The 16,579-nt window shown below is 41.0% G+C and overlaps 1 protein-coding gene across 9 annotated transcripts in view; it reads right to left on the bottom strand.

The window, feature by feature from the left end:
* SVIL (supervillin) overlaps positions 1 to 16,579 on the bottom strand; it is a 174,945-nt gene that overhangs the window by 111,665 nt on the left and 46,701 nt on the right. For 4 of the 9 annotated variants that reach the window (XM_081932197.1, XM_081932199.1, XM_081932198.1 and 1 more), the window contains exon 1: positions 6,399 to 6,523. In XM_081932197.1, coding sequence (XP_081788323.1) covers positions 6,399 to 6,420 — 22 coding nt within the window. In that variant the 5' untranslated portion in view covers positions 6,421 to 6,523. Of the gene's footprint in view, positions 1 to 6,398; positions 6,524 to 10,774; positions 10,850 to 16,579 lie in introns of those variants that run through there. The other 5 variants (XM_081932202.1, XM_081932201.1, XM_081932203.1 and 2 more) reach the window with 4 other exon arrangements.

Below are 16,579 nucleotides of genomic sequence, written 5' to 3'. Positions count from 1 at the left end.
AAAAATAAGACAGGGTCTTATTTTCTTTTGACCACAAAAATAAGCACTTGACCTTATTTTCAGGGACATCTTATTTTTGAGGTGCATGAGGTGGTGAGCGTGGTCACCTCATGTCTGCTCCGCTATGTTGCAATATTTTCAGGGAGAGTTTATTTTCAGGGGAGGGCTTATTTTAGCACAAGCGCTCAAAAGTCTTGACTGGGCTTATTATCCGGGGAGATCTTATTTTCAGGGAAACAGGGAAGTCAATGGGAATGTAACAACTATGTTACTAACTTAACTTAACAACTGCATGATTCATCTGTGTGGCAAGAAAGATAATAAAATGGAGCAAAACTCACTTAACAATTATTTCGCTTAGCAACATAAATTTTGTGCTCAATTTTGGTTGTAAGTCAAAAACTATCTGCATTAAAATATTAGTAGTAAGGGGAATATTGGGGGAGCTAGATCAGAAGAAAAAGAGAGATGGCTGTATTCAGAGAGTTTCTATAAAAAAATCATTAGTATAATATGTTGCCAATTGCACTGACGTGCGGTGAGGTTTATGGCTGGTGAGGCTGGTGACGTCATCAGGAAGGCGGGGAATGGGACCACGTGTGCTGGAGGCTGAGATTACCTCAGCCTCCAGCAAACGTCATCCCATTCCCGCCTTCCTGAGCGCACTCCGCCGGCTCGCACTCTGCGGTTCCCAACAGCAGCTGCTTTTCAGTGCTTTTCTGTGCGTCTGGCGTTTAGGACATCCGGCTATCTACTTAAACGCCAGACGCACAGAAAAGCACTGAAAAGCACTTTGCCTCCAAGCCACTTCGTCTTGATGACGTTGGCGCAGCTGCTGGGCGTGGCTGGACGGAGATAGCCAGAGTGGCGCCGAGGGGTCCGGGCGGACGAAAGAGCGAGTGAGCGAGTGATGGAGGATCAGGCAGCCTGATCCTCGGTCGCTCGTCCGCCGGACTGCCTCGGCACCACTCTGGCTACCTCCGTCCGTCCACGCCCGGCAGCTGCGTCGACATCATCAAGACGAAGTCCAGTGGAGGCAGAAATCTTGTCGGTGCTCCCGGACTTTGTCTTGATGATGAAGCCAAGAAAGCGACTGGGGAACGACGAGAACCTTCCTGCCTCTGCTGGACTTCGCACGCTCCTCGCGACTGCAATATACGTCCAGAAGCGGCTTTTGTGGCTAATGGGGTTTGGGCTTCCAGCCCAACAGCCCCTGCAACTTCTGGACGTCTATTGCAGTCGCGAGGAGCGCGCAAAGTACAGCGGAGGCAGGAAGGTTATTGCCGCTTCTGAGAACCCTCCTGCCTCCGCCGGTTGCCCAGCTGGCACCGCCCCACGCGCGCACCTCCTCCTCCTCCCTACTCTTCACTCCCCAAAGGCTCTTCTCCTTACCGGAGCTTAGCGGGAGCCGTGTAAAAGGGATGGGAGGAAATATATATTATTATTATATATTATTATTTCATGATGAGAGGTGAGGCTCTGCCTCCCCTGACCGCACGTCCCTGGCCAATTGAAACAGAAGAGAACACTTGGATAAAGAAGAGATGAAAAAAACTTTTAGCTATAATCAGTTCACAATCAGAGTGTTTTAAAAGTAAAATCTAGCTGTCTTTTGCCTCGTGTATGGACAGCAGCATAGAAGCCCCTTAGGGCAATGTCTATACCTGATTAGCCACAGTATGAACAAGGCCAGATGGAGGGAACTGAGCAAGCTATGTACCTGGGTCTCAGAAGGTATTAAGGGCTCTGTTATTTAGTTTTACTATTATTTGATTAATCCTCATTGCAGCTATGTATATTTGTTTTTATTCTTTCAATGTTTCTAATGGCTTTATCATTTTAGAATTTTAAGCCACCCAGAGTCACTTGGTTGAGGCAACTATAGAAACCAAATAAATAAAATAAATAATAAATTAACCATGGTGGTTTTACTGGCTCTATATCAGGTGTGTCAAACTTGATTTCATTGAGGGATGCATCAGTGTTGTGTTTGACCTCAAGGGGGGGCATAGCCAGGGGGCATGACATCATTCGTTTCAGAGGTACCTATGGTGTATGAGCGTTCTGTTAGTAAAACAGGCTCCTGGCCCACGTTTTCAGCCTTGATGGTCTCCACCACTCTGCCAGTGAAAACGGAGCTCAGGAGGGGGGGGGGGCACTCTGTTTTTGCTGGCAAAGGCATCACTGTTTCCAAGGTGGTCCAGTAGACCAAATTTAAGCATCCTGCAGTCCAGATTCAGCCCGCGGATCTTGAGTTTGACATCCCTGCGCTTTAGCATCCATTTACACTGCACTGAAGCAGTTCTCATTTTGCATGCATGCAAAAAAACAACCAACATTTGGGGTATTAAGGAATGTATAGAAAGGCCCATCTTCACATACAATCCTGCATAGAGGTATGCCTGAGATTATTGGAAGAAAACAAGTTTATGTGAATATAATAGTGTCTCAATGTTCTCATCTTCAAAATATTGGCTTTTTAGGAATTCCGTTTTGTAGTTTATCACCATAACTACTTTTCTGGTAAGTGTGTTTTACAAAGGACTGATTTCATTTTCCACTTAGCTAATAGGTTTACTGGTCATGCTAATATATTTAGTATGTCAAATGTCTCATTGTTCCACATCTCTACAATAGATCTACAAGACAGAACAAGTCTTTTTTTTTAAATCATAACACAGAGACATAAACGGAGGCAGATGTGCTATAATAGCCTATCTAGGAGATCATGTCTGTTTTGATATTTGAATAAAAATTGAACTTAGGGCACCTTGGAGCAGTTTACTTTTATTCACCACATTAATTTAGGATATCATGCAGTATTTACGGTATATGAACATATGTGTATGCTACCAGTTTTGTACTAAGAAATGAATGACCCTGTTATAAAACAGGCCAGAATATTAAAGGCTATGTTCCATAATAAATGCTGTTGTTTTTGTTTTTTGTTTTTAAAAACTTTATTCATTTCCTTTCCCAGAAATGTCAAATGAGGCAGAACAAATGGCTGATTGTCACTGCCAATTGCTCTAAACTATTTAATTTGGGCTTAACATGTTACGTGTGCATAGTTACTATAGCCTTTTAATCATGATTTTGGACTTAATATGTTATGAAACCAGCCAATTATTCAGTAATTCACTATTAAGAAGCTGTGACTCAATGAACCCAACCAACTATGGTTCATTCACCAAGCCATGGTTAAACATAATATAATTCAGCATATTGTGCTAAACCAGATTATGTCAACTCAGAAATCACAAGAAAAAGGAGTTCAGCATAACATACCGTAATTTAAATTTAATGACTATATATATCTATCTATCTATATATAGAGATAGATAGATAGATAGATAGATATAGATATATAGATATATAGATATATAGATATATAGATATATAGATGATATATAGATATAGATATAGATTATATATATATATCATCTATATCTATATCATCTATATCTATATCTATCTATCTATCTATCTATCTATCAATCATCTATCTATCTATCATCTATTATTAATATATATATATTAATAAAGGCCATGCAAATCTTCCATTATAAATATTAACCCTCCCATACTATATTTAATCTGATGTATCTCATTGGTATTTAAAGGCCAACACATTTATCATTAATTATAACACACTTCACACAAAAAAAGCATTGAGGAAAACATTCCATCCATAACGAAATTTATCCAATACTCAAACATTTTGAATGACTGACATGCACAAACTCGGGACAAAAAAAAAAAAATTTCATTCGCATAACAAACTGACCAAGCTCAAACATTCTCAAACAACTGGCTGTGAACACTTTTGCTACCAAACATTTCAAGAAAGTAGAAATTACTTACTTCAAAAGTCTTGTTTGTCTTGTTTTTTATAACCCTAGCTTATTTTTCTTAACTATAGAAAAAACAACTTTCACGAAAGAAAAAAAAGCCCCACTATTCTAAAACATTTAAATCCAGTGAACTAAGCTAAACTTCAGAAGATGCTGCAGCATCAACAAAAAATTATCTCAAAAGCAAATATTTAAGTCTAAGTGACACATCACGTAAGAAGTTACTAGCATATAGTGCTCTGAAAGTATATCTGTGACTGGCCGAGATGATTCAGTGCCAGATGAATTTAGAAAGGTACTTTCCAATAGTGTGTACGCACCAAATAAGAGTTCATGTGCAAAAGTTATACTCCAAGAACTAAAAGTCTGGGCCAAAACATTAATGCAAAAACCTTCCTCCTTTCAAATGTTGTCCAGCATCTGAAACTCTCAATAGAACAATTCTCTGGTTTAGCATTTCTATCCATCATTGGAATTCCTTCACAGACAACTATAGGCTCCCGAACTTCAGCCAAATGCAGGGTGGTAGCTTCACACAGGACCAACCTTTTATGGACTGATCACTGGAGCTTTGATACCAGCTAATCTACCATAAATAGCTCTTGAAATGCAGAAGGATCAGGTCAGCTGTTATAACAGTCCTAGTCTGCAGCAAGTCCAAATCCTATTCCTCTGTCAAAATTTCCAATCTTAGTCTTTATTTCAAATGTGGGTGCACTTCCTCACTCTCCAAACAAAAAGTGAGGTGGGCGGGGAAAATATCCTAAAAAACAAAAATGGAGAGGGTCAATTGCAGGGAGGAGATTAACCAGAGGAAAATGCTTCTTGGAAACAAAAAGATGCATATCTGGTCTGCATCATTTTAGTAAGCAGTTTAATACTTTTGGATCAGAGTGATATCTACTAAGTCACTTCTTCATCAGATTAATAGAAAATGGCTAATGCTTAAAGCCCCCTTTCTTTAGAATGCAGGGGCAAAAGATTCTGTGTTACGGAGAGCACCCCACAGTTTAGGAAGCAGCTTTGTCATTAAAATCATTATTGGTAAAGAGGAAAAAAAATAACCAGAGAGCAGAATAGGAAAGAAAACTCCAGTGATTAAGTCAGAGATACCCAGGCCAAATTAAAATACAATAGATCTTAAGGGAGACTTGTAATTCTTCGCAGTTAATAGTTTAAGGAATGCTGATGTTTCAACAAACATACAGTAATTCTATGATTCTGCAGGATAGATCAGTTCAAGTCTGGGAATTTAATTTATTCAAACTTCACAGAAATAACAAGAATCATACTATACTGTCTTCTTTTATTTATTAATACAATTTGTAGAGGTAGAGGTAACTTGGCATAAGTTGGAACCCAGATCACTAGCAATTAATAGCTTCTTGGGAGGAATATTAGGAACTAAAACTTCATTATTTATAATTATTAATTTGTTAATAATGTTATCATTTGTACAGGAACTCATTAAGCATCCCATTTTCCTACACAATAATGTTGTCAGGTAGGATGGGCCAAGAGTGACAGGAGCAAAGTGAACGTCCATGGCTGAAAGTACCAATCTAACATCTACACCATACTGGTTTAATCTTTGAAGAGGCTACTGAAAGTCAGTACTATTCCCTTTCTGACCATAACTTCCAGGTTCCTTGAAAACAATAAAATAACATTACCAGAATAATCTTTAAATGTGTTATTTAAAACTAAGTGTTACCTAAAACAAAGCTCAAGAGAGCTGTGCTTTCAAGCAACTGGGCTCAGAATTGCAACCTTACCTTCAGTTATCCTATTGACCATTATGCAATTACTTTTAAGTAAATCCGTAAAAGTTAAACAATAGTCATGTTAAACAAATGTAAGAAAAATGAAACATGTATATTAGAACCAAGGAGTTTAATTAGGTATAAGTACCATCTTCAGAAGACTCCCTCCTACAGCAAGCACAAAATTATGCCTTTGTTCGTAGCCATCCAGCAAATGCGAATTCTTCATGACCATTTAACCAGAACAACATTTACTCATAACACACCCTCTACACAGTTATGGAGAAGTCATTTGAAATGTTTCTAGTAACCCAAGTTGCTATTACAACTGTCACCTTCCTTTATTAAAAAAATATATATGCAGAATTAAATTTTTAAAAAAGTTTTCACAACCACCTAATAACATATATCATGGGGTTTGCAACACCCAGCAGACTTCACAGCGGGCTGTTAAAATTTCCCTTATGCTACACACTGCTTCTTTGGAATTTCTCAATGCTTAGCACAGATGACTCTCTGTGAAATAAATCAGAGCCACGGCTTGATCAGAGAGATTGCTCCTGCCTGCCTGCCTGCCAATACCTCCCATCTCACTTCTAGCTCCATTAAAAATGGCATATTGCAGGGATGAAGGTCCCCCATAAGGATTTCACATGACATATTCCACAGATACTCTTTAAGCCAATCACACACTAATTAGGGTGTAGGCACGGATTTCCTTTAGAGAGCAATTGAAACGAGCACATTTGTTTGTATTCTCCTCACCCGGTAAAAATCTTACCCGTTTCCATTGTTAGGATCATAATTCCACTTCTTTCTCTCTCTCTTTCACCCTCTCACTTTCAGGGTCAAGCTTTACTTATCCAGGGCATGTGAGCGATTCAGAGACACAGCTTCGCTTTGTTTGAGCTTATATCTTCTGCCTCACTCTCCCCTCCTCCCTTTGGTGTGAGGAGGGTGGAGGAGAGAAAGGAGGAAAACACTGCCTGTACCCTCGCGGCCAGGCCATCTCGATTGGCTCATTCACAAACAATTCTAATAAGCGCATTCATGTTTCCCCGAGAGCTTGAAATGACCCAGAGAGGCATTTTTGGACTGCGTTGTTTGAAACTTGCGGAGTTAGAAGTTAAAGCACATAGCCAACAATTGTCTTTCAAGCAGCTTGTCTCCAGAAGGGCTAACCACTGACTGAACACAACTTCCCCAACACTACCTAGACAATAAATGCAGGCACCAGAGCTACACCCCAGACAGAGGATGCCATCATCCCTTTCAGGAGAGGGTTTAATATTGTTAACTTGCGCAGGAAGCTTTAAAATGGTACCGACGGGCATCACAGGCAGCGTCTAATTTGAGATTGGACTTAGGCCCAAAACCAGCTTTCCATGTCAAGATTCGGCTTTGGCACACAACCTATAATCAACGTTTCCTCAAGGATGTCTGGCAGAGGAGATTTTGCTGTGAGTGCTTTATCTGTTTACAGAGGTTGTGATGATGCAAAAGGGGTGTGGTTGGTGTGATTTGGGGAAGAGATGGGTGCTATTTTTCTGGCTTGTTTGGGCTTATTTTCTAAGAAACTTAGCAGACAGCATCCCCTGGCTGACCTTTGAAATGGTAATCATCAGATCTGCTTACTATTTAGATAGGACACCACCAAGAAACAAAAAAGCTGGATACTAAAGTTGAAGAGAAAAAAAAATCCAATTGCCAACCTCTTCTCCATTGTTGCCAAGAATACACAAACCATTTGACTTGTTTTTATTTTTTAAGATTAGCTTAGTTTCTACTATGTCAGTCGTGGTAAGAATTAAGAAGCTATGTCATTTTCAGCAGTTTTTCCATAGAAATTTGGGGAAGAGAGGAAAGCAAGGGAAGGGAGCAAGGGAAGGTTTGAAGCTAAGAAATAAAGAACATTCCTTCTCTGTGGGTCTTACTAGGTTCTGAAGATGATCTTTTTGGAAAACACAATGATCCACAAACAAGACTATGCATACACTTTTTGGATATTCTAAAAGCCTTACATACAGTTCAGTACAAAAAATTGTACTACCGGTTCTGTGGGCGTAGCTTGGTGAGCATGACATGGCTGGGTGGGCGTGGCTTGGTGGGTGTGGCAGGGAAAGAATACTGTAAAATCTCCATTCCCACCCCACTCCAGGGGAAGGATACTGCAAAATTCTCATTTCTTCCTGATCAGTGGGACTTGGGGGGCAGATAATAGATGGGGGGGGGGGCAGTCAGAAGTGGTATTTACCAGTTCTCTTAACTACTCAAAATTTCCGCTACCGGTTCTCCAGAACTGGTCAAAACCTGCTGAATACTATCTCTGATACAGTTGTGTGGAAAAAGTATATCCCATTGAAATTTATGAGTGTTTCAACACATGCACAGTAGGTATTTATTTATATACCGTATTGTTTGGAGTATAAGAGTCACCTTTTCCTCCCCTAAAAGAGGGTGAAAATCTGGTTGCGTTTATACACTGAATGTACCCCACTCACCCACCGACCCCCACCCTTTGGCCTTTGCCACCCAGCAATTTACCTCCTTGCATCAAACAGGGAAAATGGGGCTTGCGGAGGTGGTAATAGGCTATGGCAATCCCTACAGCCTGAAACAGCTGATGATCAGGAGGCCCAGGCTGAAATTGAAAGTGAAACTTGCTGTTTGCTGCAGGAGGCAAATTGCTGGGAAGCAGGGGCAGATTTTTTTTCTTGTCCTAATCAGGCTGTTTGCTGTAAGGAGGTCAGTCAATAACTATAAATGCCTATAGAATGTTCAAATTATTAAACTTATTTTTTAAAGACTGCTTTATTATTGTTCTAGACAACTTAACAAAATGAAGAAGCTTTTAAAATAAATGTTTGATCTGAAGAGGCCCAGTGCTATTGTATCTTCTTTTAAACAGCAGAGAATAACTATATTCCCAGAAAGCCACATCAATTTTAACAGCAGCTGTACAAGTATAATCTGAAATGTAACACCACAAACAGTGTATATCATCTTTACTATTTACTGTTTGCTGCAAAGAGGAAAATCGATGGGAGGGAGGGGCAGATTTTTTCCCCTTGTTTCCCCCCCCCCCAAAAAAGCTAGGAGCATCTTATACTTCAGAGAGTCTTATACTCTGAAAAATATGGTACTTCATTTCAAACATTTATTTATTTACTTCTTTAATTACCACTTTTATTATTTTATAAGTAATTCAAAGTGGCAAATACAGGCAGTCCTCGAGTTACGACCACAATTGAGCCCAAAATGTATATTGCTAAGTGAAACATTTGTTAAGTGAGTTTGCCCCATTTTACGACTTTTCTGGCTATAGTTGTTAAGTAAATCATTGCAATTGTTAATAACATGGTTATTAAGCGAATCTGGCTTCCCCACTGACTTTACTTGTCAGAAGCAAAGCTGATCATATGAGCCCGGGACCATGCAACAATCATAAATAAGAGTCAGTTGCCAAGCACCTGAATTTTGATCATGTGACTGTGAGAGTGCTGCAATGGTTGTAAGTGTGAAAAATGGTCATAAGTACCCTTTTTCCAGTGCCGTTGTAACTTTGAATGGTCACTAAATGAATTGTTGTAAGTCGAGGACTATCTGTATACATAATACTCCTCCTCTTTCTCCACAGCAACCATGTAAAAAGAGTTATGCTGAGAGAGAACCATTTTATTTTTTATAATGCTTTGGATAACTTGCAAAACTTTCTGCTATCAGTATTATAATAGAAACAAGAACAACAATAATATTAATGGACATTATGAACAGAATTATTAATTTTTAAGGAGTAACATCCTTTTTTGTCTAGATAGGAAAAAGGTCCACAGAAGATAGCTTTGGCATGAAAGCATCCAGGACTGAGTCTTCTTAGGTGGATTGCTCTTAAACTAATTATAGGTTTCTCCAAGTTTTACATTCATTTCCATTTTCTTACAAATTCTTGGGAATTTTGCCTGTATGAAAGTTACAGTTTTATCTGTGTTCATTGGAATTCAATTTGAAAATATTTGGGAACAATATATATCACAAAGTACGGCCAACAGTAACATTACCTTTCCTACTGGTTCGCTAATGTGTGCGCACGCATGCACTCGGCCTTCCATGCATGCGTTTTGATTTAAAAAAACGTCCCTAAATAGGACGAAATAAAGCCACCTGCGAATTCTGATGCACCCGCGAATTCCGCTACCGGTTCGGGCGAACTGATCCAATCCGGTTGCTTACCAACTTTGGCTGAGACATTGTAAGTATTACTATATGTATCTATCCTAACATTACCGAAAATATGTAGGGAATAATTTCATTGCTCCTCATTGTAATATATGCTATATAGATAAAGAAAAATAGAAGGATGCCCTATTTTATGTTTCAGATTCCTTGCCTGAAAGCCAGAACCTATTCTTTAATAGCCAGTTTGCTATAGGATAAAACTCTGTATTGTCCTTGCCATATAGTCCTTGCATTCAACAATGCCGTATTCATTGTTGAAGCTTCACTAGTAAATTCAGTAATTAGCAGTGAAAATATCCAGTCCATTGAGAAGGGAGTAGGACAAAACCTTGCATTATGTGATCAATACAGGTAAATACTCGGCTTAGAACTGTAATAGATCCTGCCCATCCTCGACATAAGGCATGAAGGTGCTAAAATGATTTTGCAGCAGTTGTTAAGTGAACCACTGCACTTCTTAACTTAATGCTGCAATCATTAGCAAACCAATGGTTTGGCATGGGTGTGGTTTCCCCCAAAAAACTGGAATTTAGAGTCAATTTTCAACAAAATCATCATAAACCGTGGTCATATGATTGTGGGACATTACACACACCCAAAGTGACACCGTATTGCCAGTACCCAACGTTTGGTCATTTGACTGTGGGAGGGCATGTGCAACTATTGGAACTTCAAATCTGGGTCATAAACAGCCTCCAAATGTATCCACCCTAACAGTTTCTAAGTCAAGGACTACTCCACATATTTATCATGTGACCTATAGGCTAATTTTTACATCTGTCAGTTTGGTTCAAGTACTGAATTAATGATGCAATGAATCTTCCTTGTAGTGTATTCAAGAAGTAAGGTTATGGACAAAATCGTTACGTTTAATATTTAAGGTCTATTGCTTCTAAAAGATACTTTTGTTAAGAAGCTCACCTTAACAGTTGTTCCTGACTGCTAAGGCCCAACGACCGACACCGACCCTCCGGAGAAATTTTCAGTTATTTTTCCCTAGAAGAAATAAAAAAATATATGATTATTAAAGGGACCGTCAAGTCAAATGAAATAATTATTGTCTGTTTGAACTTAAGGCTGTGATGGCATGAACCTATGGCATGCATGCCACACATGGCACACAGAGCCATATTTGGTGGCATGCCAGTTGTCAGTTCCAGAGCACTTGTGCCTCCGGGGGTGTCGTTCGTGCATGTGCAGAGGGGATCGTATGCGCAGGTGGGTGAGGACGATGGAATTGGTGTGGGCACACGTGCGCACACACACAATTTTGGCACGCCATAAGAAAAAGATTCGACATTATTGACTTAAGGGTTGCCTAATGAAGAACTTTGTTAATGTCCCATCACACCATGGAGCCACTTGTGATCATAGTAAGGAGTAGACATGACACACATTAGGAAACATAGCCTGTACTAAGAGGTAAACTTCTTAAAAAGATAATTTAAGTATTTTGCAACATCATCTGAAATTTTATGATGTTTGCAACATCATCTGACATTTTATGAATGCAAAGAACAGTGCACGATGTTGAAGTCCTCAACGGATAGGGTTAAAGGTGATGATCTGAAAGATTAGCGGTCTGATGTTGAGAGTACATGAGATCATGCTAATAAGAGCAATGTGAATATATAACCAACCCTTTCTGAATTCTGAACTACGATTGTAGAACTCAAACACCGAAGATGACTCCCAAGAAGACCAATGTGCACAGACTCTGATATCATCGATCATAATTTGAATATTTGTCAAATACGTTGAAGCAATGGCAGGGCGTCTCACATATGGTATTCTTCATTTGAAGCTGCACTCTGGTTTTGTTTCTTTTACTTATAACAGGATAAACCAAGTTGGAAGAGACTTTGGAGGTCTTGTAGCAGGAAACACTATACCAGTGATGGCAAACACCAAGTGCCCAAACTGTATGCGTGCATGCCCAAACTGAAAGGTGCACACATGCATGCATGGATATGCACACGTGCATTCACGAACATGTGCGCAGATGCACAGCAGAGACTCAAAGACCAGCTGGCTGACGGGTGGAGGGGCATCCAAATACTGGCAGCCTGGCAAGAGGTAAGATCTTTTTCTTTCATGAGATTCTGTTTCGTTGTTTGCAGGGAAACAGAAACCCACCACGGAGATCTGACCTGTGGTAACGGCATGTATGCCAGCAGAGTGGGCTCTGCGTGCCATAGGTTCACCATCATGGCCCTATACCATTTCAGACAAATAGTTTGTTCAATCTCTTCTTAAAAACCTCCAGAGCACTCACAACTTCTGGAGGCATCAGATTTTTCTGATTAATTGTTCTAACTGTCAAGAAATTTCTCCTTAGTCCTAATTTGGTTCTGTCATTGATTAATTTCCATCCATTGCTTCTTGTTCGGCCCTCAGGTGCTTTGGAGAATAGTTTGACTCCCCCTCTTCTCTGTGGCAGGCCCTTAGATATTGGAACACTGCTATATTATCAGCCAAGAAACTCTTACAAGGCCTTCTTCCAAGAGAGATACTGAAGAAAAATATGAAAAATGAATTTTAAAAATCTATAAGAGAAAAGCAACAGCTTTTTTTTTGAGTGATTGGACTCAGTAAGAAATCTGTATAGAAACTCTAGCCTTCCTCTGAAGGAGTTCCTTTCATTATACAATGACCTCTAGTGTGCTAAGCAGTGACGTGCAGTCAGGTGAGGCAAGTGAGGCAGAGCCTCACCACTTTCATCATGAAAAAAAAAAAAGTAAAAGGAAAAAGCTGAGCTAGTTGCTGCCTCACCGTGGATGACTCTGCTTAACCTCACTGGTGCTCTCCCTCCCCAAGTGTAGTGACTTCCTCCCCAGGCCCCCATTCATTTCTCTCTCTCACACATACAGCTGGATAAAACTATATAAAAATCTAGCCCAGCTTCACTGATTACAAGTTTGAAAAGGCAACATGGCTCCACCTGCAATCAAACTACACTTGGGGAGGGAGAGCACAAGTGAGCACTGAGGAGACCACAGGAGGAGGCAGGAAGCCAGGCAAAGAGCCATGCTGTAGTACACACACTTCCCCCCAGCCTCTTTCTTTTGGAAGGCTCAGCTCGGCTCCCCTCCGGCTTCTCTGCCTCTCCTCTCACCCCAGCCTGCCAGCAGGAGGTGGTGGGTGGGCTTTATTGTGTTCCAGGCATTTCCCACCCAGACAGCATGCTGTAAGGCACCTGAGGGTAGAACAAGAAGCAATGGGTGGAAACTAATCAAGGAAAGAAGCAACTTAGAACTGAGGAGAAATTTCCTGACAGAACAATTAATCAGTGGCAGGGGGTTGGACTAGAAGGCCTCCAAGGTCCCTTCCAACTCTACTATTGTATTTTATTGTATTGCATTTGCAATGGTGGAGGTGTTTGGGAAAGGCAGCAGGGGAATACAATACAATAGTAGAGTTGGAAGGGACCTTGGAGGTCTTCTAGTCCAACCCCCTGCCTAGGCAGGAAACCCTATACCGTTTCAGACAAATAGCTATCCAACATCTTCTTAAAGACTTCCAGTGTTGGGGCATTCACAACTTCTGGAGGCAAGCTGTTCCACTGATTAATTGTTCTCACTGTCAGGAAATTTCTCCTCAGTTCTAAGTTGCTTCTCTCCTTGATTAGTTTCCACCCATTGCTTCTTGTTCTACCCTCAGGTGCTTTGGAGAATAGTTTGACTCCCTCTTCTTTGTGGCAACCTCTGAGATATTGGAATAATGCTATCATGTCTCCCCTAGTCCTTCTTTCTCTTAAGCTAAACATACCCAGTTCCTGCAACCGTTCTTCATATGTTTTAGTCTCCAGTCCCCTAATCATCTTTGTTGCTCTTCTCTGCACTCTTTCTAGAGTCTCCACATCTTTTTTACATCGTGGCGACCAGAACTGAATGCAGTATTCCAAGTGTGGCCTTACCAAGGCATTATAAAGTGGTATTAACACTTCACGTGATCTTGATTCTATCCCTCTGTTGATGCAGCCTAGAACTGTGTTGGCTTTTTTGGCAGCTGCTGCACACTGCTGGCTCATATTTAAATGGGGGGGGGGGGGATGGCAGAGGAGCTGCTTTCAAGCCACTGGAAAAGATATCCAATCCAACTTTTGTGTGTGGGGGGTTTTGTTTGAGAGTGAGTGAGAGAGGGAAGGGGTAGGAGAGATAGTCCAATCCAACTTCTCTCTCTCTCTCTCTCTCTGTGTGTGTGTGTGTGTTTGAGAGAGGGGGAGGAAGGGAGAGAGGGAGGAAGGAGGGGAAGGAGAAGAAAAAGAAAAAGAAAGAAGGAGCAAAGGAGAAAAACAAATGCTGTCGCTTTAAATTGGAACTGAGCATGCCTGGCTGTGGAATTCTGGGAGTTGAAGTCCACAAGTCTAAAAATATTTGAAACTCAGCACTGTGTCAGTGCCTCACCAGTCATAAACCTCACCGCACGTCACTGGTGCTAAGGAAGTATCACATTTATGACTTTATAAGTAATTCAAGGCAGTGAACATACTGTATATAACACTTCTTACTTCTCCTATTTTCACAACAACAACAACAACAACAACAACAACAACAACAACAACAACGAGGTTGGGCTGAGAGGGAGAGACTGGGCCAAGGCCACCAAGGAGATATTTTGCTGAGGAACACTGCTATGTATGTCTTAGAATACTCAGAAGTAAAAGAAACTAGATTTATGGATGACAGTAAGCCAATGATTTTAAATACTGAGTGAAATACTGAGGCATGTAGCAATAGCACTTAGACTTATATACCGCTTTACAGTGCTTTACAGCCCTGTCTTTACAGCCCAGTTTACAGAGTCAGCATATTGCCCCCAACAATCTGGGTCCTGATGAAAAAGGCAGGTTGGATGCACCTTGCTTGAATTCAAACATGGCAGGGGCAGGGAAGGGAAGTATGGAACAGGTCACCTTAGAACCGTGATGGCGAAACTATGGCATGCGTGCCTAAAGTGGCATGCGGAGCCATGTCACCTGGCACCCGCGGCAGCACCCGTTCCTCTTTTGGGTTTCTGGCGTGCATGCGTGCATGACAATCAGCTGGCTGGTCTTCCATTTTCCAGCGTGATTATGCACATCAGCCAGCTGACTGTCACGCACACATGCATGCCAGTAACTGGAAGACTAGCTGGCCAGCGCGCATGTGCGTACCGGAAACCGGAAGTTCATTTATTTGGGGCACGCATGCACCAGGTTCGCCATCACTGCCTTAGAATATTGGCACTATTGGATTTAGGTCACGCACGGGAACAAAGTCTCCAAACTAATGATGCGTTCAACTTAAAAATATATGGGTGAATTTCTCCAGCCTTTAAAATGTACAATGTTACATCTTTACATGTCTTAAGTGGGATAGGAAGGGGGGGAAATTACTACAAAACTTAACAGAAAGTTGCAGCTAGAGCAACCTGTGTTTGCCTTATTGATAGAATTACAGAAATTATTCATTCAGAGCGCCATTCAGTTAGAGCAGGGGTGTCCAAACTTGAGAACTTTAAGACTTGTGGACTTCAATTCCCAGAATTCTATGGTTGTGGGCCCGCCACCCACAACCACAAAGCGCACTTCTAGAGCGGTCTCTGCTGGAAGAATCGGAAGCCGAGATCAGGAGTTTGGAAGCCAGAGAAGAAGTTATGCTCATAGTGTGGCGGAGGCGGTGCCCTGGCCCTGAGGGAGAGCTCGGCCAGGGCATGGTGAGGCTGGGAGGTATGTGAGCTGGGGGCGGAACAGGCACTCGCGCAACCACCCTCTCCAGAGCTCCATGCACTGACCTAGGTGGTATCCCGAATGTGACAAGCCACGGGAGCTGGGGGGCAGGCAGAGCACCATGTGGCTTGGCGCTTAGGGATATCCTAAGTGAATGGCGCTCTGCCCGGCTGGAGAGGGGGTTTGCCAGGCGGCTGCTCGTGAGCGTGGTCACCTCATGGCTGCTTCACCCCCCAGGCTGTGCCCGGCTCTTCGAGAGCAGCTGCCCAGCAACCCCAAAACAATAAGCCCTCCCCTGATAATAAGGCTCAAGCATATTTTGTGGGTCAAAAGAAAATAAGACTCTGTCTTATTTTGGGGGAAATACGGTAGGTCCCATCATATTTATCTTTTCTGAGATCAACCAAGACAGGCTAAGTGCTCCAACATCTGTTGCAACATAAATCATATAAGGATGAGAAAATATAGAACAAAAATCCATATACCCTACTTAAGGATGGTAACCCTGTGTAAGAAATATTGCCTGCTCACCCAACCAAAGTAATTGACAATAAGTCATTCGCTTTTGTACCTATTCAATATTTAACCTTCACACGTAAGGAATATATTGCTATCACTACATCTATCCTCCACTTTCAATCTCCCAACTTCACTTTCAACTTTACTATCTCTCTGACCTATAATCCTATCTTAGAAAATGTTTCTTTCCAAATCCTATAAACACCAGGAAATACACATTTTGTTTCTGTCTGGGTAATGAAATGCTTTCACAGAAGAAGATATATCAGTAAAGTATTTTACAATCAAACTATTAAAATTAAAATGTTAGATATTTTACAATCAAACTATTTACTAAGACTGTAAATAGTTGTAGATAATAATAGCTGTATTATTATCATCCTTCCTATTACCTATCTCTTTTTACTTATGACTATAACTTTGTTGCTAGTATTGTTACGATTTATGTTTTATTTAGTTTCCTGGTATGATTTATCTTGCTTACTTAGTATCCTATG

Source organism: Natrix helvetica (genome assembly GCF_964273705.1).
Source record: "Natrix helvetica genome assembly, chromosome: Z".
Taxonomy (NCBI): domain Eukaryota; kingdom Metazoa; phylum Chordata; class Lepidosauria; order Squamata; family Natricidae; genus Natrix; species Natrix helvetica.
Note: the sequence above shows the minus strand (reverse complement) of the source record. Positions and strands in the feature narration are given on the sequence as shown.